General features: G+C 38.7%; 1 protein-coding gene across 1 annotated transcript in view; it reads left to right on the forward strand.

The window, feature by feature from the left end:
• The window catches only part of ARID1B (AT-rich interaction domain 1B), a 324,487-nt gene that overhangs the window by 97,727 nt on the left and 200,310 nt on the right, over positions 1-26,450 (forward strand). The window contains 1 exon segment of the mRNA XM_027688947.1: positions 2,496-2,606. Coding sequence (XP_027544748.1) covers positions 2,496-2,606 — 111 coding nt within the window.

Consider the following 26,450-nt stretch of genomic DNA (forward strand, 5'->3'; position numbering starts at 1 on the left):
ATGAGTTTGTGATCTCAGTCCCATTTGGAATGCACAGGTGCCTGCATAATTAACAAACACTAATTTCTGCATGTTTCCAAACCTCATCTAGAATAGAGCAAATGGATTTGATTTTTTTCCACAGTCAGAAAGAAAGACTATAAAAATGTGCATTTAAAAAGATAAAGGGTGTCATGTCTGAAGTTTTTAATGTGCTCTTCAGTGTGAGGAAAGACATTTCATACATAGTCTTCAAATACCCAGGTAAAAGTAAATTCCATTCAACCTGCAGTATTTCTCAAGAGAAAGCATGCTGTCTCTTCCCTCTCCTGCACCAATGTCCCTGGAAATTTCAGTAGGAAGTAAGGTTAAAATCTTGTAAACCTGTGGGAAAAAATGCTTGGTACTTCATAAGGAAGTGATAGCTCTTGATTTCTCCAAATATAAAACACATTTTGCTTCCCAGCAAAATCCTGTAGTGTCTGTTTGGGAAAAGGAACAATTGTGTTTCTACGACATCCCCTAAACTGAATATTCCATTTATCCTTTTTCACCACTCTTGGTATTTCTGTGTGGTTTTGTTGTTGTTGTTGTTTTAACAAGTGGTTTTAATTTGGCATATTTTTTTAAGAATTAGGAAGAACGACATGGAATGCTGAACTGGAAGTTGAAATCTGGGGTTGCCAGGTTTATTATGAATGCCTGCACAGTGACAGCCTCCAGCATGCGTGAGCGTGGTGTGTGTGTGTGTGTGTGTGTGTGTGTGTGTGTGCCTGCGCGTTTTTAAATGAAAAGGAAAGCAGAGGTTTGCTCATTTGTTTGCCTATTGTGAAGCTGTCCTGCACCTTTCTACTCCTTTGTACTGGGGTGAAGGCTGCTGAATGGAGGCCTTGTGCCATTTGTTGATTTTAAACCTCACTGTTAATCCACAGGAACCTGCTGGTGTGCACAGCAGGAGAGCTGTGTGACAAGTGGAAATCTGGGCGGGGGGGAGTGTGGGGGGTCACAGGGGATAATAATCATTCAGCCATCAGCCTTTGTCACCCTTAAGCCTAATTGTTACCCTCTGCTGGTAACCACATTGAAGTGCTGGCCTTTTAAGTGTTTCTTGATTTTACTTGGCACAGGCTTAGGGATAGGATCATTTATTGCTGGGTTCATATCGTATCAGGTTTGTTGGGGTTTGTTTTATTAGCCCCATTGAATTTTCTGCATCCCTTAAAATAATTTGGGAGAGTCCCAGATGGGTGGAAGGGGCTGAATGGAAACGGTACAGTTGTTAACAAATTTCTCTCTGTCAGAAGCTGGGCTAAAACCAGAGACAGAAAGCTTTCCTGCTCTGCCAGCCAGCTGCCTCCTGGAGTCTCTGCGTGAGCTGCAGCTGTGGCTGTGGGCACTGGGCTGCCTGAGCAGCCCCACACAGGCAGCAGCAAGGTGATAGTGGGGTGGGGCAGAGGACAGCTTCCCCTGCCCCTTGTGCCTGCAGCACCCACCTGCTTTAGGTATGCCTGAAAACTGAAGGTCTGAGGATGGCTGAAGCAAGCTGAACTGGTAGTAAACTCGTGAAGGGGAGAGGAGAATTAAACAATTTAAAAACAACAAAGAAAAAGGTGAGATATCTTTTCTAGCAGTCAGGAACTGGTTCTTCAACTTTCCCTGCCAGCAACACATGCTGAAGTCAGTACTGTGCTTTCTGTTGTTTTCCTTGAAGAAGTTGCTGTAGAAGCTGCTATAGTAGCTAAAATGAAGCCTGAATTTAAGGCTTTGCAATGGGCAACTATTTCTGCGTGTGAAGTAAGCTTGTGCTGGAGGATGGGGGATGGCTCATGGGAGGTTGTTTTGTTGCTCCCCCCACCTGTGTATGGTGGGTGTTGTGTTAGGCCATTACCTAAGCCTACATGGGCTCGTGTAGGGAGGAAAACCTCCATGTTACTGGTACAGGCTTTGGAGCTATTCTTGATCAAATACACTTGCCTTCTAAACCCTTCAGATGCAGCATGCCTCCAGCAGATGCAGCGGCTGCATTGTGTGCTACGACCTGATAGCCAGTGTTTAAAAGTTGCGCCAGTAGCAGCGATGGTAAATCCAGGGTTGCTACAGGAGTCTGATTACACAGAGTGATTGCAATCTTATTTTCAAGTCTAGTCTTCCACCTGGCTCGGTACTTCGTCAAAACGCCTGAGAATACATCTCAGAGTAGGATGAATGTTCATGCTTGCTACTTTTTACAGTAAAAGGGGGTTGTTTATTTAAGAGTTTTGGTTTTGTGTGTTTCCCCCTGTTCCAGGGGTATGAGTCCCTGCTGGATGTTGGCATGCATCTCAACTTCCCTGGATTTCTTTACAAACAGCATATGTCATAGTGGTAACTGTGTGGGCTTGATATTTCTATCAAAAAGCTTTAACTAGTAAACACTTCTGACCAAAGAAACCATCATCACTCAGCTGTTATATTTTCACCCTTCTGTGATGTGGATTTAATTGTAATTAATAATTCTTTTACAATTGTTATTGCAGGACATGTCTCAGGAAGGCTATGGAACCAGATCTCAACCCCCTATGGCACCAGGAAAGCCTAACCACGAAGACTTGAATCTCATCCAGCAAGAAAGACCGTCAAGCTTACCAGTAAGAAAATGATGTTTGTTTCAGTATTTTAAAATGAAGGCACTTTATGTAGCATTTCATTGTATCTAGGATGAGCAGATGAGAAATACTGAAAGAAGAAATATTAAACAAAGTTGATGAAAAATTGTTTTTAAAAATGTGAGAACAGACAGCTTGTATATGAGTGGACTTTGCTTAGGCTTGTTCTGGTTCAAAGCAGCACTATTTATGTACATGCATGTTTTGTGCTTGTGCACACGTATATTTGTATAGAGGAAATTGATTGATTAATTTTTTTTTTAGGTGTAGGAATTCCATACTTGCACAAACCAATCTGGTGAGGAGGAGGCTTTCTTCTGTGCCCTTTTCAAATGTTTTCAGTAGATTCTGGTTTAGAATACTGTAACCAGGAGTTATTTGCTCCAAACCCTGAGCAGTAATGAGATTGGCACGTTAATTCTGCTACTATCTATTAGTACGGAAATGTAGAAGCAGGAATGACAGTGATACTTGGGCTAGGTTGATCTTTTGGTTAGGAAATTACTTTGTACTAATATTTCTTAGTTTTTCTGAGCTCTACGCATTGTGCTGTGGGGGAAGGAGCCCGAAGGAATATACTTTGTGAAGACATTGCAGCTACTTGCATTTTTGAAGGTCTTATTTCACTATAGTAGACAAAGTACTCAGCCTTGTCTTTGTGTGCCCCTTGTGGTTTGGGGATTTTCTTGTTTGTTGGTAGTAAACCAGTATGAATTTAAACCAACTAGAATATGTTCAGCTTAAATGATGAAACTATATAAACTTTATAAACTATGTGCTCTGGCTTGGAACAATGTATCATAAGCATATAGGATGTTTCCTGCAGTTCAGTGGATATGTATTCATTTGCAGTTGAATCTCTCTGAAGAGTTTACCATATTAAGATACCAAATGTATTTGTGAAATCTGGTAGTATGGTGTATATTTTACCTCTGGCACATAGCATGATTGTAAATCCCTAAAAATAGGGAAATAAACACAGTATTTCAAAGTTACATCTTTGGCACCTAGGAGAGTGTATGTGCCAGAAATTCTTTACATGACATGTGAAACATGCATGTCTCAGGAGAAGCTATGGAAACTGGTGTAAGAAGAGTACCAATTTGCTTTGAACCTAGTATTAATTTGACAGGTTTTCAGGAACACTTTTTTAAACAGACTAATTTTTCTGAACAGGTCTCAGAAATGAATGCTGGCATTTACCTTAAAAATAGTAGCTACTGTGGACATTGAACTGTTTTGGCAACAACTACCTAGTTTAAAAAGCAGAGATATTAAAAGAGACTTTTAACCTCCCAGTTTTTCATGAACAGTGTTTATTAGGGTAAGGAGAAGTAAAGTTATTTATCAACTAATGTTCTGATCATTTGCCTGTGTTTTTTCTCAAATAATTGTCCTACTTTTAATCCATGCTCTGTCCTACCTCCAGCATTATGATATCTAAGCAGAGTATTGGGTATTATCTATGTCCCTGAGTGTTTGGTATATTTAGTAGCTCATAATTATTCTAGGTATGGGTAAGCTGGTAGTATTAACAGTGAATGTTAACCATTTTGGCCACATAGCTTAAACTCTTAAGTTGGTCCCAAATGCTGTTATTGAGACACTTCGTTACTGAAAAGCGTTGATGCATAACCAGAGAGCACTTTATATACTCAAAAACCCTGCTGTTTTCATATGGAGGGGAATGGAGGATATTATTATTTTGGTTTGGTTTTGGTGTGGGATTTTTGTTTGTTTGTTTTCTTTTTCAATCTAAAAACAACTGCAGTCCTTTGTATATAGAGACAAAGGCTTTTTTTGATCATGTCAGCAAATTCCCAGTCATCTTACATCCAAGGAAGATGTCTTAGAAATTAGGAATAATCCATACATTCAAAATATGGTGAACATGATAAAGGCTTTAATATAAGTCTATTTTGGGTGATGGCTTGACCATACATGAACATGGTGGTTTTTTTCCTGAAACAGGAGTTCTGTATTCTGTTTTGGACTGCTTATGAAAACCCTTTATCACTATCCCTTGTTTATCATTCCTAGTTAGCTTCATTTTGGCATACTAAATATGGCTTTTTAAGTTTTTTCAAGGTAATGTGGTTCTTCAGGGTAGTAATCAGTAAGTTGTCTTTGTACAGTGAAGCTTGAAGTTATAGCAGTGGTGTTAGGCTTTTAATAAAATTTAGTTATGTTTTGTTTCATGGTATTCTGGTATTTATACTATTTGCCCGTTATCTTTTTATTTCTTAAGGGCATTGTGTAAAATCACAGCAGCTACATAGCAAGCTTATACAAGTGTCAAAAACCAACAAAAGAGATGTAATACTAAATGGTGAATGGTTTTCTCTGATGTGGCTTTGAAAAAGAGTTTCCCTTTGATAGATTCGAAAAGGAGCTGGCCACTTTCTGCAGCACTGAATGCTGGCTTGTGTCACCCTTTGGGGGGAGTTTTTTCAGCAGGTTTGTGACACAGTAAGCGCAGCTAAACAGCTCAATAGTTGTTCCGTTTCCTTCACACATTGTATATAAAAGTCCTGGCATGAATGTTCCCATCAAGTTCAAAGCGGACGAATTTGTAATGTGGGTTGGTAACAAATGACTACAAACAAAATATGGCTTTATTAGCTACTTCTAATGGCCTGTCAGATTCTATACAATGCTTGCTTTCCTTCTCCTAACTCCTCTGATATCTGGAGGGTTTGACCTGTGGATCTCTGACCATGTGGAGTCACTGAGAGCCCAAATGAAAAGTTGCACAGCATAGTGCTCCAAGCACTTTTGCTGGGGTCACAATTAGAAGGAAATTTCAAGCTTTTGAGAAAACATGGGAGTTAGGTACTCTGTGAAGGAAAGGAAGTCATAAACAGAAACTGTTCTCTATTAGAGTAGAGGAGTAAAGGGGAAGAGGCCTAAATGAAATTGTCTGGAGAACAGCTACTACAGAACATATTTATCAAGACTTAAGGGATAATAGTAAAATACACATTTCTGCTATTGTGAGAAAGCTAGAGCAGACTTACAGGAAAAAACTTCCAAATGATATATCTGCAGATTTGTTGTTGTGGTAAAGGAGCTTGTGTCAGCAGTAGGCTGTGTGTGTCTATAAAGACTAATCCCTTATTTTGTCTTTAATGAGTACGTTTGTAAATGTTCACATTGGATTGTGTTGATGGAGTGAAGTGCAGAAAACATAAATTAATTTAATTTTTTTATTGGTATGAGTATTAAAGTCATTTCAGATAGGCATTGGTGGTTTTGCTATTACTTTGTTTTGTTTTAATAAGGCCCTTTTTTTTTTGCCCATTGTGCTTGTTTGAGTTGTGAGGTTGAATGGCCTATCCAAGGTTGCCATGCTTTTGAAAGATAGGTTTCTGCTAATGTTTTTTTGTTGCAACCTACAGGTAAAGTTCTGTGGCTGCTTTGAGCCATTTAAATCCAGGGCAGCTGCAGTCCTGCTTTGTGCCCCACATCTGTGCTGTCCTATCTCCTCCACTGTCTTTCCTGGGACTGGCCAGTAAATTTGACTTGGGGAACTGAACCAGATGGGAAATAACCTCTCTGTTTCTGGATTAGTTTTTGACTGAATCACTGTGCAATTGTGTGGGCATCAGTGGTACCTCAGAAGAGGAGATGGGAATCAGAAGCTGTGACGGGAAAGGGGACAGACAGTGGGGACCGCAGCAGCTTTGATTTTAGCCACAGCCTAAAGGACTGTATGATCTTGCTGGAAGGGCTTAAGATGCTGTTATCCTGTCAGCTGAGGCATGGTGGCACAGCAGATCCCAGTGTTCACAACTGGGCCCTGCAGCAGTTATAGAGCCACAGACAGACAGAAAGAAGACAGTTCATTTCTTTTTGTAAGGTAAGTTTTCTGCCAGTTCCCATCCCTAAGCTGTTTTATGCAAGGCAATCCATGAGTGTAAGCGTGGAGGTGTGAACATGCACAGCTGGAGGCCACGGTCAGGGTGGGCTTGTGCTGGTCCTTACCTGCATCCATGTAAACTGTAGGGAAAATGTGGCTTTAGTCTTGTAACTTAGGTTTATCTTGTGCTTACTGGAGGTCATCCAGTGTTGAAGGGGGAAGGTTGTATCTGGATTTGAGGGAATCACTATTCTACTAGATCATTCAGAATTCTGAGTTTATGGATTCATTCTGTGACATCACTTATTCACTGGGTCTTTCCATGGAGGCAGAGCAATTCCTATGCAAAACAAAATAGTAGGCAGCAGTGAAGATAGAATGCTGCTTGTATCTTGTGCAGTGCTGTGATCTGAGAAGTTTGGTTGTGGTTCTACAACCTCTATAGCTGTATGAGCTTCAGTGCCAAGCAGATAAATTTTTTAAGATATCAGTTGCCTAGTTTCATTATGCTTGGCACTGTGGAAAACAGCACTTTAGCAATCCCTTCCTGATTTTATTAAATGCTTCATAGTTCTGTTTTACCTCATTTTAATGAGCCCTGAAAGATGTTTCGGTGCTGGACAGTTTTTTCCTCTGGTTGACACACCTTTTTTGTTGTAGAAGGAGGGTACTAAATTAGATTTCAGAGGACCTGTGTTGAGAAGTAGTAGTAAACTAAATTCAAGATTAGATATAATTGGCTCATGGAACATCATCATTTCATATGGATCTCAACAGGTGTAGGTTATGAGGAAAATATGTGGGATGGTTTGAGAGTCCACATTCTGTGTCTCACTTCTAGAATATGAAATATCTGGGAACCCATCTCAAAAAACAGCACTCCCCAAACAATTAAACATTAATGGCTGAAGTCAATAGACAGGAAAACACTTCCTAGCATTACTTGAGCAACTGTGGTTTAGAGTTAGGAGGTAACTCTTCTCAGAGATTAAACTACTGGGATGAGGGACTTTGGTGACATTTATACTCAGCTTAGTCCAGTAGGCACTAATCATGATCGGGCTTGTGGATGCTACCATAATGTAAATATTGATTACCACTGTAGCCCTTCTGGTAAGGACGAACCAGTACTAAAAGAGAACCTAGTGCAGCGACCTTCCTTTTTTCATAATCCTTGTTGAATTCTTTTGCAGGTAAGCAAATTAGAAAGCCTGATCTAAATTTAAGTGCTGTTTAAAAATACAGAGTATTGCTTGTGATTTGAGAAGAAAGAGGAAAAAAATTCTGTAAATGGATTCTTTGTAATTCTTGGGAGGCAAATGCTGTTGCCAGTTGATAGATGCATGTAGTGCATGATAGCAAATCTGTCCTCTAGTTATTCGCATCTCTGCCTGAAAATATCTGTTTGGGAGTGTATTAAACCATGAACAAGAAAGAAATGTGAGTACGTAATATTTGTGAATTAAATTGTCCATTGTTTTTACATCAAGTAGGATAAAACTGGTGTGCCTCTTTCCCACTTTTCTTTTTCTTTTCTGCAATGTTGTAAAATAACTGAATGATCTTGTTTTCCTTTGTTTGGGTCAAGAAATTTTAGCTGAAAATTGTTACTCTGTGAAAGAAGATTATTGACTCAACAAGCCTTCAATTTTCAGTGAATAACACTCCCACCCTCTAGCTTCAGGAACATGTGGTGCATGCATTCTATTTTAAAGTACAGACTGTAATTTAAAACTGAGGCAGTTTGATGCCCCACTGAACTTTGTTTAAGCCTGGAATAAAAGGAAAAAGCTTCAAGTTGCAAAGAAGTGACTAAGCTATCTCAAAGGCTTTTCTTAGCCTTTATGCGCAGAGTTGGAAGAAGCTGCTATTTTTTCCAAGTCATTTTAATTCTGAATCAAGTGCAGTTGCTAGGGTGTTTTTTTTTTCCTCTTGACATTCCTTGTAATAAACCTGTAGGTAGAACCAGTTTCATACAACACATATGTATAGAGACATCAAGTGTATGTAATTCTGTGTGTTTCTGAGGTGCCAAACAGGCTCTGTAGCTGCTGCGGGTGCACATACAGATTCCTTACGTGGCCTCCCATTTGTGTCCTCCTGTCAGTCAGAATAGTGGGTCAAATCCAGCACTAGCTGCTGCAGCACCACTGACATCGGTGATGTTATTGGGGGCATGAACTTTGTGTGTGTCGTTGAAAATCGTAGCCCACCAAGTGTTCATACACATTTTACATTTGACTTCAGTTAAACCAGGATTTCATGTAAGGTGATCAAAGTGATTCATTGTCCTAGAGTCAACTTGTAAATTACAAGTCCCATTTTTGGGGAAGAGTACAATTACAGTAGTGCAGAGCAGCCCTGGGCATAAACTGAAACATTGAAACCAAAATTGTAGATGCTCGAATTAAGTATTCTTATATTAATTTTAATATTGGTAGTGTGAAGAGAAGGTCCTGTTGTTATTAATTTATGTTTTGTGCTTTACAGAATTAATTGGTTTTTCTTGATAAATTGATCATATTTATTTAAAAGAACAGTTTTAGGTTGTTATTGAAGTATAAAAAGTAATTTCACTAAGTACTGTAAAAAATCCTTAGCCATTCATTACTTTTACTGGCTTCAAAATACTTTACCTTTACAATGTTTACAATATCCCTGTAATAACTAAATTGCTAATTTATGATCAAAAAAAATTTACAAATGCAAAAAGAAATATTTAGTCTGACCACTACATGAAACTTACATGGGAAACCTGCTAAGGAATTACAGATCCCAGTAGTGGTTAAGGTTGCAAAAGCTTGTATTCACATAGGCCAGTGTTGTCCTAAGTGGAATACTGGAAGTAATGGTAGCTTTTTTTCCTGCAGTGCTTTTGAAGCTATGAGTAGTTAAGTCATATACCTCCAAATACCCAAATAGTATTGGTGTTCATTCAGAAATTAAAGCAGCTAGATTTAATTTGGGTGGTTGAAGGATTTAATTTTTTATTTCCTTCCTGCCCCCTGCCTCAGGTTGATCGCTTCCAGAGGGGCTGCTGCCCCCTTAGCCAGGGCGACTGAACTGTGCTTGTGGTAGCCCCTGAATCACCAAAGCCTGCAGCTTGAAATGAGAGGCAAGCCGAAAGCCCCCAAGGTTACTTTAATGTGCAAGTCCATAAACTGTAGTAGCATGGGTGCCTCTGCATGCATGGCTCAGATGTACCTGCTGCAGAGGCAGTAACTGCACTAGCTGTCCTTTTAATCTGCCTAAATTTCCACGTCAGTGCCTTTAGGTTCTGCATTTGGGAATCTATCTCTAAAATGGCAGGTTTGTTTTTTTTTTATTTGAGGATTAATTTTTATTGTTTGAACATTTTACATAATGTGTACATACATATATAGTATATAAAAGCATGCATGTCTTATCTGCTTAGTTATTTGTAAATTTTGAGTTGATAGCATACTATAAATTCCAAAGCTTAATGTATTCACTGGTGCATGTCTTTGTTCATGCCTGTGTGAACATTGGGATTACGACATAGAAAGTAAGACAAAGAAGTATTACTCACTTGAATACCATTTCAGGAAGTACCTGAGACACTGTAAATGTTTTTTCTTTCTTTGATTTTTGCCACAAGTATTCCTGTAAGATAGGACTTTTTTTCCAAATGACTCCTTTACTTGTGCTTACCAACCCTTGTGAAGTATGACCTCAACTTCATAGCCTTGGCTAAACACAGTAACTCACTCTGACCAGCAACATCTGAAGCCTAGCAGTAGATGCCTTTTCTTTTTCTTCCTCCATCCACTCCTGTTTGTTGGGAATGTGTTGGTTTCTGGTGCTATTGTTGCAGCTTTCATGTTTAAAACAAAAAGTTACCAGTCTTTGATGTGAAGCTTACTCCTCAGTGGTGCTGGTCAGCTGCTGTTTTTGTGTGAGCAGATGTTTTTGCAGTCACGGTCAATAGTGTTAAGATTAGGCCAGGTTTCACAGTGCTTTGTGTGATTGTTTATGGTGTGTCCATAATTGCTGGAGATTTTAGGTGCCATCACAGTGTGAATTGGAAGTATTTGTAATGTACTATTTGTTTCATAGGACTATGACTATCATGATAAAGTCAGTCCTGCAGTATGTGAGGCTATTCACGTTTTAGTGGGGTTTTTTTGGTTGTTGTGGATTTTTTTGTTGGTTTGAGTTTTTGTTTTGTTTTTTTGGGGGCAGTGGGGGTGGTGTGAGGATTTTTTTGAGCTTTGAAACGGGTTTTTAAATTTCTCTCAAATGTGTTTTCTTTAAACCTAATGTCTTGTACTTCTTAGACCTCTGAAACATTCTTTCCTTTGATGGAGCCATACATCTCAGGTTCCCTGTGAAGTCTTCTCTTGAAGACAATGAGACGTGGTGTTTTTTATAGAATCTGTGCTATATTGGGCTGTATGTGAGAAGTGCTTCTGAAGTGTGTTTCATGTAAATAGGTTTCCATTATCAATTTACCTTTAAAAAAAAAGTATATACACAGACACAAAATGAGGGGGCTTCTGCCTTTAGAAGGCACTTTTATTTTAACCCACTACATTAGTTCTTTAACACCATGCAGATTATACTGTGCCATTTCCCACACAATTCCAAACACAGTTCTGCTTCCACAGGACTTTATAAAGATGGTCCTGTTTGAATTGGCAATGTAATTTTGGAGGATGAAGCTTTATAGTGTGTTGAAATTGAGATAGAAAAGCTGATAATGCCAGGAAAAGGCTACTTTCAGTTCCCAGTGTTTAGGCTTTTGATCTCTTTCATTCCGTGCAGACAATTGTAGATAACCCTTTTAATCATCTTAACCTGTGAAATGAGACTTACTGTGTTAAATTAGAATTAAGACCTGAATTTTGTGGCACATTTGAATAATTGCATCAGTATAGGAAAATACGCCATCCTGGATCATTTATTTCATATCACAGTTAAATAGCATGAATTTATAACAATGTGTGGTGTTGGGTTTGGTGGTTTTATTTTGTTTTGGTTTGTTTTTTCCCTTCAAGGCGGAGGTTCACTTAATAGTTTATCTTCCACCTTCCTGTTGAAGTTATCGTTTTGGAAAGTAATATAAAGATAAGCATATATGAGCATTTGTATTTATGTTTGCATGTAGTAATACATTATGCATCAGTCGGCTTTAGTAAGGTTTGCTGAATACACAGTAACGGACTTAGTTTAAAGAACAAAGCTTGTTTCATGACATCAAATAAGGCGTAGATTCACATGTACATCTACAGTATCACAGATGATGAAATTTTGCACAAAAGGTAGTGAAAGGAATCTAAAATATTATTGTTTCTTAAACTACAAACTATACAATAGCCAGTTCTTGCTTTTGAAAAGTATGGAAATAAAGGAACTGGAAGTGATCTGAAATTTTTAGACTCACTTGTTACAATCAAAATAACTTAGTAAAATTAAATAGGTAGATAAAATGGTGTATGGATTAAATACAGACATTGACCCTAGTGAACTAATTAATTATGGCATGGGATAAAACTTCATGCAAACTATTATCTTTTAGTTTTAGACTTTTATAACTGAAAGCCTTACCAGTTTTTTCTTACAATACTCCACTGCGGAGTGGAGATGGAAGAAAAACTCCAGATTATTTCTTTTCTTTATTTAACTTAGAGTTCATGTCAAGATTTTAATAATAGGGCTTAATGAAAGCTTCATAGACACCTAATTTTTTCCATCCTGTTTGTTGTGTCATTATTATCACGCCTACATGAAAGTGGGGAAAAAAGTAAAGTTGAGTGCAATTTTCAGCACAGCTCTTCAGAATTTTTTGAAACAAGGCTGTAGAATTTTAAAATCTATGGGATTTGTTGTTGGGGGGGTTTTTTGGGTTTGTTTGTTTGTTTGTTTTGTCTTTTTAAGTAACATCTCATAGCTTCATTTGGATTCTCTTATAGTCCTTTGTTTTGCTTGTGCCCTTAAAGAAGACTTAGGGAGACTTCACGTACACACCAGTGGTGTTTTTTAATGACTGCTGATCCTTCCTGCGTGGTTCGTTAGACATTTTGCCCCATTAGAAATCACAGTAACAGCATTTTTCTTCCTATTCTGAGGTATGATGAAATACAGGGATTTTTGTTTTGGCTCTGGAAGTCTTTGGCTGCTTCTGGCCAGAGGATTGGTTATTCCAGCGCTGAGACCACAGCTCAGTGTGAGAGGGGCCATTCAGGCTACCTAGAGAGTTGTCTTTCTCCTCTACAAAGAACCAGAGGTTATTTATCAGATCCTATGAAATGCTGAGAAATGCACCCATGCATGTACTTGCATATACTTACAAACATTTTAGCTCTTTAATTTTTGCTAGTTAGAACCAGTGATTTCTAGTGCTTGCCTTTTAATGCTTATATTCACAGTAGTACAGGTCAGACTGAAGTCAGTCCTGTAAATTCTTTACCTTATTTTTGCCAGGAAAACAAACCTTCCCCACCTGTGTAATAATTTTGATTACTTGACTTTCATTTCCATGAAGGGCTATAGTCAGCTAGCCACATGGCCCAAGGACTATCTTCACTTACAGCATGCAGTAAAACTCAACAGAGTTGAAGTGTAATTAAAGGAGTTACAGTCTGACACTTTTTTTTCCCCACCACCCACATCCATTAAAGATGAAAGATGGAAACAAAACATGTGATCAGCTATGCAAAGGCGCTTTTTTAAAAAAATGTTTATTTAAAAGAAGATAAAAAAAAAAAGCCTCCTGCTTTATTCTTTCTTTTTAAAATTACTACTTTTCCAGCAATCTAAAACATTCTCTAGACACTTCTATGTATGATTGAATTTCCTGCAGACTCTCAATTGCTGTGCGCTTACTTTGAATAACATGGACTCAGTTTTGTCAGAAATTGAGTGTTTTATCCCCCAGAACTCAGAGATTCATGATTAAACAAGTGCAGATTGGGCAGCTTATGCTTCTCCAAGTTCAGTCTGGGGTTACTGGTTCGGAGTCATGCACAGGATCCAGCTGGAGCTTGTGAGCAGTATGTACCTCCCAGCCCTACAAGGGTGAGTGACAAATGCTGGCCCACACTGGACCAATGGACCGGGAGAACGTGGTTCAGGGACAAGGTGTGATGGTAGGGTGTGCCGTTGCTCGCCTGGCAGCACCTGTGGCCCAGTCAGCTCAAGGGCTGACATGGCATCATAGGCTGAAGTGTGTGTATGGGTGGTTTGTTTGCCGGCTAACTAGTGTGCTTTGTGCTCTGCTGTATTTTGGGTTTAGTATAAGAAGTGTCTCTGGACATTTCTGGGCTCTGTCAGGGGGAGGGTGCCTTTCTGGTAAGGATACAAAAACTCACAGTACTTTCGTGACTGGGAGAGAGGGAAGCAAAGTGTCTCTATTTCTGAAGAACAGGGTTAGGTTTCTTTCAGACTAGGTAGTAACCAAGTTACAGCTGTAATACCATTTAGATTATATACATCTCTCTCTATGTGTTAACGTAAAAAAAATATACTTCAAAGTGTTGGATTGTTCAAGAATCTGTCTTTTTTCCATCTTCTCTGTCTCCTCTCCAAGAGGCTTGCAAGGTAACTCAAGTTTAGTAAACCGAAAGGGAATACATTACTGTAATATCGGTTTTGTCACATGGCTGTGATGCAGTGGGGAACATGGCACCTAGGCAAAGAACTGTACTCCCTCCTGGAGACTCGGTATAGCAGATTTTAAAAGTGCATCCAAGCTTGAATCCATGGCTTCCCAGGCAGCACACTAAACTGTTGCTAGCTCTGCAGATTGATTTCCAAGTGGATATTTTTGTCACACTTAATAAGAGCACGTTGATGAGACAACAGTGTGTAAGCTGAGTAAATGTCTGTTATTTCTGCACTACCATTACTCGTTATTGCCAGTATCCACACAGCAGCAAAACTTAGAAGTGAGCTTTTTTCTTCCCACTGAGGGTTTTCTCCACTCAATTGATGATCTCACAAGTGTCCCCACTCTTTTCACACGGGATGAAAAAGTGAAAACGACTTTTGTTGTGGGGGTGGTTGGAATGACTCTATAAAAGCGAAGGAGTCTCAGTGTAGCAAGCTCGGGTTGTCTTTCCTCCTGGCCGGACCGAGCCGCCTCGGCACCGTCCTGGGCACTTCTGAAATGGCTGGTGAGGTGGCAGGGAGCTCTCCCCGCTCTCTCTGGCTGCTGCGAGTCTGAAATTACAGCTTTGTCTTTGAAGCCGGGCGCTCTGTTAGCGTCGCCATGGCGACGGGCGGGTAATGGCCTCCGCCGAGCCCAGCCAGCCTGGTGTTTAGCGCCGAGCGTGGCCCCGCGCAAGGCCCCGCTCGCCGGAGCGGTTACTGAGCTGCCCCCTCTTAGAAAATGTTTAAAAACTGCGCTTTTACATGGCCGTACCAGATTAATAGCCATGGTTTATTTCGTTTTAACTGCGGGGATAAAAGCATTATTCCATTAAATGGGTAGCTTTTTTCCCCCCTCCTTTGGTTTATGCATTATTAACACAAGCTTTCCTGTTTTGCTTGTAACATTTTATAGGTCCTTTCAAACATGTAGTCAGATTTGCTCTGCTGCTCTTTTATTTTTCAGGCCTTAACCCTTTCTCTCCTTGATCGTGTCTTCAGAAACTTGGAGCCAAGCCTTTAGCAGTTTTGGTTGCTTCCATTTAATGTGTTCAAAAACAACAAAAGGGTTTCTTTTTCTTTTTTTAACTATGTTTTGAACAAGTCTGCTTTTTGATGCACTTGAGAAAGCGATGCAGATGGGTCTGTTCTTGTAATTTAATTGAAGCTGATGCTGAAATCAGCACACAAGAGCCTTGGTAAGGTTGTGGAGAGTTTTGCATTTTAATTTATGTGCCCATCTTCTGCCCTTAGTGTTGTCACCCTGCACTCTTTACATGTAGCATTTTTGTTGGCAGCCTTCAAGAGAGATGCACCTCATGGTTGAAGGACTGGGAACCAAAAAATCCAGAACAGTCCTGGGGACACAGTATTTATGTCTACCACCTTTCTTAATATGGAGCTGGTGTAATACATCTAGACAAGTAGAAGTATTGCTATAAACACAAGCTGCAGGCTTTGTTTCACTTTTCCAGTGCTCTAAAATATAGCTTTCATTTTAGTCTCTAGTAGGAGGCATATATCTAAGTGCAGTCAAATGCTGTGGATACAGGGATTCAGTCATCCCTGCTGACACAAACGGTCTCTCTGTTAAAAACTTGGAGGCTAACAGGCAAACCTGGAATTCATATTTTCCCCCAGCCCACTCTCCCCCTGGTTGATAACTGTGACTTTGTTGTTATGGGGTGCTTATTGGCACCTTGCTTTGTCCATCTGTATCTATCACAGATACTGCTGTCCTAAACGCTTTCAAGGACATCTCAGGAAAAGGCAAATGTTCCTCATTTTTTTGTCCTGTTTTTATTGATATTATGTAGCAATGTGGATATAAAGGGTACCACTTGTGGGATGGATTTAACTTCTGGACAGTGGACCAAACCATAGAGAAGTATTTCTCCTATCCAGCTGTACTGCAGACTATGCTCAGGTATCTGAGTGGGGAGGTTGCATGTGTGGGGTTCCTGCTCTCCCACCCCACATCCCACCTTTGGCGCTCAGTGTCTCAAAGCTGTGTGTCTGTTCTGCACACCACTTTTCACCCATGCGACTCCAACAGACAGCTTTGGTAAATATCACTGCTTCTAAAACTCAAGTGAAATATACTTACTTCCTCAGGCAGGCCCTGGGGTAGATGAAAGATGGATAGTCGTTCCCAGCATCCTGACCATCTGAGACCTGCATGAGGCCCATCTCTACTCCTGGCCAACAGCAGCTATGGGCTGTGTTGCAGCCCAGCCTGGAGTTAGTGTGTTGTAGTGTTGAATATGGCAGTAACATACATTTTTAAGCTTTTATATGTAAATTTTTAAAATTCTGTCTAAATATATATATTAAAAAACAATTATGGTAAATCTACTCCAAGTGTGGATACAGTATTGTACAACTGCATAGATTAAACAGGCTGGACTAGAGGCTTACTCTCCTCTCTTGGCTTTATGGGTATAAATTTCGTCTTTTGAGTTGCATTCCCCTTAAATCTGCAAATTCTGGGAAAATTAGACAAAACAGTTTACATTCCATGAATAAGAAATTACTAATTGCTTATAAAACAGGCGTATCTTTATCTGCACAGGGCTTTTTAAAGTTGCTGCTTAATCTTTTTTCTTTTTTAATCACTAAATAAACATGTCTCAGCAGTTGCTGGATGTGAAACCAAAACCTGGATGTAGACAAAAAGCAAACACACTACACTAATTTTCATTAGCATATCCTATCTCCTAGAACATTTATTTTTTCATCCCCTTGTAAATTGATTTTTCACGTGCTTGTGACTGATATTTGAACTGTGTGTTTGTAGTAACTGACTTATGTAAAAGCCAGGTCCTGGATCTCCCAGCATGAATATATTATGGAGGTGACCTCATGGGTTCATAGTTAAGGTTGCACAGAGTTTTCACTTAAAACGATGTTTAAATCTGTTAATTAAACATTAAAACTCAGATGAATTCTCAAACATGGACTGTTTCAATAAGGAGGATAAACTTTAATTATTTAGGTACTCAATGTTCTTCTTAGTGCTGTATTTGCAGAATTCAGAACAACTTAAAATTATTCCTTCCTCAAGTTTTTCCACAGTTCCTGGTATTTTCACTTTCTCTCTTCTTTTTTAGATATTTTGGCTAAACCTTTCATTGCTGTAAGCTGTCATATCTCTGTTAACTTCATAAAACTTTGGCAATTTACATAAAATAATTTAACTAAAACCAGTTCAACTTTAATTATAATCATGCCTGATGCACAGGAACATATAGGAGATCAGAAAGCTCTCTATGTTGTATTAGTTTTTTGCCATGGCAGTCAAACAGTATATTAGCTGTTTGTAGCTGATACCAGTCTTTGATACCAACGATTTGGAATGAGAAGAAAAGACTAGAGAACCTATTTAGAATAAAAATACCACATGGAAGCAAAATCCAGTCTCACACTTAAACATCAGTAGCGTCTCTTCTGTACAGGTGGTTATTACCAAATCAGTCAATGAACAGCAGTCCTTAATGAGTATAAACTCCCCTCTACTTTTCCGTATTTCCTTATTCTTCAAGGACCCATTTCTAACTTTCCTGAAGTCAGTCTTTTTCACTGATTTCAGTGAGCTTTGGATTAACCTGAGTAATTCTTAATGTTCATTCTACCCAGCTGTCACACTGTTCCTTCATATTAATGTCTGTTTCGAGCCTTTTTCTTTGGACAGAGTCTGTAAACCTGTTGTAAAACAGCAGTGTATGCTGTACCTATAGCGACCAGAAAATACAGCTCTCCTTGGTAACATTTGCAGTCTTCTGCTGAGCTGTAATCACATTCTTCAGCACAGGTGGAAGCCTTGCTGAAAACAAGGTATTTGCAAACCATACATAATGAAGAAAAATTTGTTTAGAAACAGTGTTACATATGTAAGTAGTATCTGTATTCAGACCTCTAAGCCTCCAGCCATTCCTCTGACTAGCTGGAAATAGAGACTAACTAGAGAAAAAAACTCCTACTTCTCATTAGTTTATGGTCTATGGAATGTTTTTTGTTTAAGTCTTTTTAGGTCAGGATCTCTGTTTTCCCATTGTTTTCATCTGACTGCCACTATGGTCACGTATGCCTTTTAGTTCGGGTCTCCTCTCCACTGCAGCTCTCACTTTTAAAATTATTTTTTTTAAAAATTCTTGTCCTGTTACCATCAGCAACTAGGGTCTACAAAAATACTTATTACTTACATGAGAAAGCATTGTTTCAAACTATGTTAGTTCTTGAATTTTGGAAAGGACAAGGACTGTAGCCAGAGATTGCATACCAATACCATAAAAATGCATAATTACTTATTAATTTGAAGAATTTCTTATTGCTTTAGTCATTGGAGGAAGAGTGAAATTTCATAGGAAGATCTTGTCACCAAGGTAAGAGTAGGTTCTCAAGCTCTTCCAGAGTAGGGATTGATATAATGGAAGGGAAGGAGCTTACTGCACTTGAACACTGCCAGGTTCATATGGAAAAGTATGTGAACAGAAGCTACTGGGCCTGAAATGTTCCTTTGTTCAGGTGAGGTTCTTGCATTTTACTGACTTTACTGTGTATATACTTGAGCAGTTTGAAACAAAGCGTAGTAGGGAGAAATACATGAGAGCATCCAGTGATGAAATAATGTGGAGAGGCTTAATTTGTATGGGTTGGAATCTTTGGCAATAGTACCATATTAGTGGTATTTTTGGGAACTTGCTAGCCTGGCAAATTCTCTTCATTCTTTTTGCTGGGGGAAGGGGAATGTTAAAAAAGCATATCCGAGCACAGTATATACATTGTGACAGTAAGGGGTTAAAGAGATGTAATTATGCATTCTTCACTAAGTGTTCTGCAGTCAGCAATACAGCTAGCTGTGCAGGAAGCTAAAAAAAAAAAAAGATGACAGAGGGAGAAAATGGAGAGAAGGTCAGATCCAAGGATTCTCCTAGGGTTTTCTTGTGTTTGCTTTTCCTATGTGACTTATTATACTCTCTCCTCGTAGAAACAAAATAAAGCATTATGGCCTGTTGATTTCTCCCATCGATAATGTAAACTTAATCCCTTTGCTTTATAGTAGTGATAGAGGTGAATTTATGGATGTAGTCTTTGAAGGAGTTCTGAGCCATCCCAGTGCTTGCCATGGTTCTTGTTCCTCAGCTCTTCAGTTAGTGTTGATTGTGTATTGCAGCTTGTGAACACAGAGCATTTCAACAAATGACATTTCTCAGCAGTGTTTCACACATTCTCTTTGAGAGGATTTGAATTTCCAGCAAATCCATCTACTGGAAGTAGTTTGTTTTGCACCTTTTTGGATGGTTTGGATGGATGAATGGAAGTTCTTGCACAGTCAGTATTTGAGGCTGACGTGATTGGTAAAGGTTATCTTTCATCACTGCTGACTAAGCTTTTGGGGGACCAAGGGGAAAAAGTACCCTGCCGTACATGATCCTCACCTTGTTCTTCACGGGTGGAACAGGAGGTTGTGGAATGTTTTGGGACAGTTGCATTAACAAGGGCAGGATATCTGGGTTGTGGGCTACCACCTTATTTCCACCCTGTGAGTTACCTGAGGTCTGACATGCTAAGTCACTTAGTCAGCAGATCCTTCTTTCTTTATTAAACTAATGTAATTTGCAGTTGGATTTCAAAATAGCAGCACAGCATTTCTGAGAGATATTTCTGTGTTTGGTAATGCTGTAGTCTAAAAGAGGTGTCTTGGGTTTTTTTCTCCTTTTTTCTTTCACATGATACAGTTTTCATTTTTTTTCTCTGGGTACTTTCCTGGTTCAATTATACGGAAAGAATTGGAGACAAATAAATGAATGGGATTTCTCCCCTCATCCTTGAAAACAAAACAAAATGTAACAATGCATAACAAATACACCTCAACCTCCAAAATAGCTCTTCTGTTGGAATAAAGATCCTTAGCCTTGCCATTGACCTTATGGGGACAGGCTCTTGTGTTCCACCCAGAGAGGGGGGAAGGGCGAGTTTGTCAGTTTATATCCTGGTGTGGAGTGCCTTACAGTAAGAAGCTTTATGTTAAGTTAGTTAATTGCACAAGTCATCTGAAAATGCAGCATTTGGGAATGGTCTACAACTGAAATCTTTCCTCCAACCCTTGTTAAACACCAGTTTAAAGCTATTGATTTCCTTCCCCTAGAAAAATAAATGTTAACTCCCATCATGCTTCTCCTCTCCTGCTCTTAACTTTCATTTTCCCCCATGTCTTTTTAATTTTAACAGTGCAAAGTTCTAAAAGGATTGCTTCAAGGAGAAGGGGTAGTCTGATGCATGTATTTCCTAAAACTTTTGGCCTTTCAAGGTTTCTCTTACGGTAGGATGAACTGTGCCGACAACTTGGATTGAGACGACAGGGGAGTAGCGTGTAATACTTTCTGCTTCCGATAGCTCTTTGTTGATCTAAGAGAGAGCACTTAGAGAGTGGTAGGTCATTTATGTGATTATGAAGAGCACTTGGTTCTCTCTTATTCAAGATGGAAAAATAATAGTTTTTGAATAAGAGGTCGCTGTCAAGATGACATTGAATGTGACTTCTCTTCCCTCTTCGTTCTCTCCGCCACTAGAAGAAATGCAGAACTACTCAGGATAGGGATGGATTTTTCCAACTCCATGTGACATTTTCTTTTCTTCTGTTCTTTGTTCATTTTATTCCTTGCCATTTCCTCTCTGTGTAATGTTTATACTTCTTGATGATGTCTGGATATTTATGGTAACTAGAAATTTAAAAATAAATGTAATGCATGTAAGACTCTATGTGTTGTTTTAAGTCTTGTTTTTCCACTTTGCAGAATTAAGCTGTGAATGTGTGATGTGGTATCTGCTTGGGTGACAGATGTCCGTTCCCGAATGATGCTCTGTTCCTTTTGTGCTTTATTTATGGAGTGATTTGCTTCCAAAATAATCTCTTAATCTTTTCCAAACTGCATTTCTGTATGTGCTCTTTTTACATATGCCATCATTTAGGGTAATGGACTAAAAATTGAAATTACTCCTAAAAGCTTTGTTTCTAAAGCTAATAACAGTGATATAACACTGTCATTTTGTTCTGATACGTCCTTTCAGAACTAGGTTAAGCGTGTAGTTGGTTTTGCTCTGGTGGTTTTTTGTGTGTTTGTTTCCTGTAGCACTGCTATAATGAAATTGTATTTTAATTTCATTCACTTATCAAATGAAGAGACAACACTAATATGTCTTTTTTTATGTTAGGTTTGCTTTTATACCTCAGAAAAGGAGCTATATCCTAAATTAGAATGTGATTGTTCAGGGTACAGAACATAATAATATATTTTATGAAAATAATTAACAGTTACTCTAGGGTTAATTTACTTAAAGCAGTGTTGAACATCAGTAAACACTCCAGTTCATCACAAATTTCCTTTTAGTACATTTTACCAGACGTGGTTTTAACTTGGGGAAGGGCTGATCAGTGGAATATGTATAATTCCTTAAAGCAGGGAAGACTTTTTAGTTTCTCTTATTTGCAGTATAAAATTAAGTCTGTATAAAGTGTGTTAAAATTTTCAGGTGTTTGCCTGTTTACACACTGAAAATAAATCAGCTGGAATTTCAAAATTCTGCCTTTTGGAAAAGCAAAACTGGTTTGCAGCCAGTTTGGGGAAAGACAGCACTGAAATATTTTGTTTGTATTCTTGTATTTTGAATTACACTGAGTAAGACACTTTAAAGTTAAATATGAGCTGCTGAGAACTTAGGTAATTTATTAGTCAACCATCCAAAAAATTGCAGAAAATTGTGTGCAGGCCTGAAATAGCATAGTGATGCCACTGATCTTCGATTACCAGACCATGGAAACTTCTGAAAGTTAGACTTAGTTTCTCATAGAAAGTAATCTCACTTAACTTTAGTCCTAGATTTAAAATTTTTTGGACAGTAGTGTTCCATTTTTTTAAATTACATTTGAAAGCTCAGGACCCATCCTGAGTACAGATAATGATTATTGAGCAATCAGCACTGTAAACTGAACTCTTCCTTGAGGGAACTTACTGTGCTGTGGCTTCTGAAGTCTGCAGTTTTTCTGAAAACCTGTTCAATTCCTCTTAGGACCTTAATAAACAGAAACTTGGCCTTGCTCCTTCAGTGGCTGCTCAAGCTGTCCGATACTGGAGTGGGACTGTATTAGTGATTTGGTTCATATCAGGCCAAGGCTTTTGAAGCGACTCTCCCAGCTGAGCACTATTTCCATTTGATTCACATTACCCAGCAGGCAAGGAGAGAGCTGGATTCCTTTTGGATTAAACGAGACTGAAAAATGTGCCCCAGGAGCCTGCCTAATGCACTCCATCTGCTAGTGGGTACTTCGTCCCTGGGCTAGCCCAAAAAACAGCCCTCCAACAGGGGTACAGCCTGGGTGTCAGGTGCTCAGCTCTGAGCTCTCCCACCTGCACCAGTTCCTGTGGAACCGCATTGCTGGCTCTGGCAGGCATAGCCTTCCCCTTCAACGCAAGGTGCTACTGGGCTGCATCTGGATGTTTTACATAAGGTCTGGATCCAAAGTCCTTTGAAGTCTTTGAATGACTTTCATTGACTTTAATAGGCTTTGTGGCAGGCCCTAATGATTTGGTTGTGATCTGAAAAGGGATGTTCAGAGATTTTTCTATAATGAGAAAATGTTACCTTTTAAAGAACTGAGTTCAGATAGTCTGATCAGTTCTCAAGTGGAAGTGAGCTTCTTGCTATCTCCTGGAATCCTTTTGTCCCTGTCAAAAAAAAAGTCAGAAAATTATTACTCATTGCTGAAGTAAGGTCCAAGGTTGAAATTAGCAGAGACGTTTTGGGTCATGAATTGAACTGCACTGACAAGCAGTGGAGAGATCTGCACAGTGCAAGTGTCTACTCCTCTCAAAATCGTGTGGTAAACCCCTTGTTCTTACCAGTAGTCACTTTGTTCACAGTTTTGAAGTAAAAAGGAGAGAGGAGGGAAAAACTCAGTGTTCATTTGTATTAATAGTGTTTTGAGATAAGTGATGCCATAGGTCTAAAACCAGCATTAATTAAAAAAAAAATCTCAAGATTGTTTTTAAAAGCGAGGATGGAATAGGAGGCATTTTGCTGTCCTTCTAATTGGAATAACAAAACTACCAATTCTTTCCATTTCCCTGTATCTCACATGTTCTCCTTGAAATTTTCCCTCTTGTCCAGAATTTTTACAAACTGTTTTTTTGTGTGTGATTACATTCTTTTTATCACGTAAAATGGTGTTTGATCAGTATTCAGAAAAGCTTTTGTTTTCCTACTTCCTCTGAATCCTTTCATGTGAGGTACAAATCAACTTAGTGCTTTAACAAATTAACATGGACAGCTTGAATCTGTTGAACTTCTGCTTCTTTATTTACTGTATTATTTTGTTGACTTAGTCTTCATCTTCCCTAAATCTGTACGCTTCTTTTCTTTCCAAAATAGATGTAAGGTGTAATAATGATGTTTAAGCAATCTAGGAACAAAACATAACTCCATTTCATTGTTGGACACAGGGATCTAATAGAACATGCATTTACAATTATATGTAATTGTGTGTGTCTGTCTATAATGGTTTGTCTTAATACTTTTATTTGTACATGTGCATGGAAGAGTTCCTCTGCATTTGCACTGGGACTGATTTATCACAGTTATTCTTGTTTTACATCTGTGTAATTACTTTGAAATCATTGAACTTATGCTGATAGAAAATTGCAGTAGTGGTGAATTAGGGTCGCACTTTTGATGGTGCTTTTTATTCCGGTTGAAATACTCTACTGATCCAGGTGAGGATGAAATATTGTACTAAGCTGTGAGATGTTTCACTGATTGGGTTCATGCTGCTTATCTGTCAGCACTTCCGTTCTTAAGAGCTCTATTTAATGCAGTTATTTCTGTGTGCCTTGGAAACACAAAGGAGTGGGGAGGAAAGTTAAAATCAAAATTCCTTGGTCTTCTAGTATTTACGGCTGCCTGTAGCCAAACAGTGATCCTGAGGGTCTTGCACTATAGTTTTGGTAAAGGCATTATTCTGTCCTTCATCTTTGAAGGCATTACTTTTAATAAAAGAAAAAAAAGAAGAGAACATATTTAGACTATTTTCATTTTTCCCATCTGCTTTGAAGCAATGTATTAGCGTGTTAAGAGGAAAGGATAGGTTGGTGTTACCAGGCTGGTGGTTTGTGTTATCAGAAGGTGAAGGGTCCTGGTGGCATTCAGAATAAATAAAATGCATAGATAGGACACGCCTGCTCTTGTGTCTCCGTCAGCCATTCACAATTTCCATGTTCTTCTCACCTCTGATCCAGACCTTGGAAAGTATGGAAGGAGACCAGCTGATAGTCCTCAAATAAGTCAGCCCCATGTACCATCCTTTTGTTTCATTTTCAAAAACTCCTCTATTGGAGGGAAGCATCAGCTTGTTTCTCCCCTTCCCTTCAAGATTAGGAAAGCAGGTGTTAAGTCTCATTTCGAGAATTTATTGCTATCTGTTGCTGATGCTTTAGAGACCACTCTGCTTACCCACCTAATAGCCAAATGCAAGCTAATAGTCTGTACAGGCCACTGAAGCCTAAAATCCTGCTAATTCCTTCCTCTAATGAATAATCCCTGATCTCTGTATGTGCCTTGACTATGGCAGGGCTAATTATGAAACTCATTGTAAGGAAAATTTTGGACTCATGATTTCTGTGCCTGGGATTTGTAAATAAATAATGTGTCTGCATGTGTACCATGTATAAAGTATAGCTTTCATATGTAAAGTTAAATATCCCCAAAGAAATATAGTTAGAATAAATGGGATTGTAAAACATTTCTTTTGCTTAGTGGATTAATCCCTCATAGTTTAGGGAATAGGTTGCATGTTCTGTATGAAAGGTTGTTCGTTTTAACCCTTAGGAGAGACATCATATGTTGTGCTGGTGAGTAAATTTGTTAATAGCTTTGAAAAAATAAGCTTTTTCCCGCTGCAGAGCAGGAGGTGGGATTCTGCACTGAGTCCTGGGGGCCCCTGTGCTGGGACCTGGAGAGCCTCCTTCTCCCCCCAGCAGGTAATGCAGAGAAGATGTTACGTACCATTCCTTGCCTGGAAATGTATGGGGATAGTAAATCTGCTTCTTTGGGTTTGAATCCTGCTTGTAAGAAACAAGTCTAGTGATACTTTCATTACAAATTAAAAAAAAAAAAAATAAAAAAAATCTAAGCAATCTAAGTATTGGGGTAGAGATGTTGCATATATTATAATGAGCACCAGAGGACACAGGATGTGTTCATTCCCAAGCTGCATGATTATTTCGTGTTGTGAAGGGTTAGCTTCTCAATTGCAAAGCTTAATCACTTTTCAAATGAATATTTCATAACAGTTATTTTTTCATCAAATATACAATGGCATGCTTATTTTGTGCCTCATGTGGTAGACATTAGTTTTCAGCAGCTTTAAATTCCTTTTATTTCCCCTCATCTCCTATTCTTGTTTTCAGCCATGGAAGAGCAAGAAAATACTTGGGAATGTTTCCTGACAAGTGGCTAATCTTGTGGCTGAGAGCTAGGAAGAATCCAGAAATTTTAGTAAAATTAGTCCCAAATTCTTGAAACGTTCTAATTTATTTCATGCTGAGTGCAGCTTTTGTGACTGATTTAAAATATTTTAAATGTAATTTAAAATGAAAACACAACTGTTAGAGACCTCTGCCACTACTAGGAAATCCTGTTTAGTGATATAGCACAGCTGTAGTGCTCTCTTATTACTTTTTGTTACTGGATGATCAAAGTTATAAAAAATGCAAGTGGTTGATTGATTACCCTTTAGTACAGCTTCTTTTTGCTAGAAGAGTTGAGAAGATGGGGGGTATATATAGCTACGTTTACACTTCTGTAGTGATTTGTATAAGTATTTGAACACTGTCCTAGGGCAAATTTTGGATAGCAACAAGGTGGTGCAATTGCCCTGTTACATAGCCTTCAGACCTTGAACTGGGGGAGTTTCTGTAGCATGCTAAGTTGGCTCATGACTGCTTTCTGGATCTCTTTAAGCACTTTGGCAGATGGATGAAAATTAAACAAACTTGGAGGTTTTCAATTATATTAACAGGTCAAACTGGCTTGAAAATATGAGAAATGCAAAGTTGACCTTAAGGCACCCTCACCACTTCTTTTCTGTTCTTTTATTCAGGAATTCCTTTGGTACTCACCTGTCCAGTCCGTTCAAAATTAAATTTTTTTTTCTTTGAAGTATGCAATAAAAGAAATATTTATAAAAATATCAAGTGTTGTTTTGACTAGACAGACTCCTTATTTTTCTTGTCTAGCTATTTTGTTCTCATACTTTACAATATATTTCAGAGTGCATTTTGAAGCCAACAGAATATAGTATTTGT

Source organism: Neopelma chrysocephalum, unplaced genomic scaffold, assembly GCF_003984885.1.
Source record: "Neopelma chrysocephalum unplaced genomic scaffold, ASM398488v2 Primary Assembly neopelma1_23, whole genome shotgun sequence".
NCBI classification, from domain to species: Eukaryota; Metazoa; Chordata; class Aves; order Passeriformes; family Pipridae; genus Neopelma; species Neopelma chrysocephalum.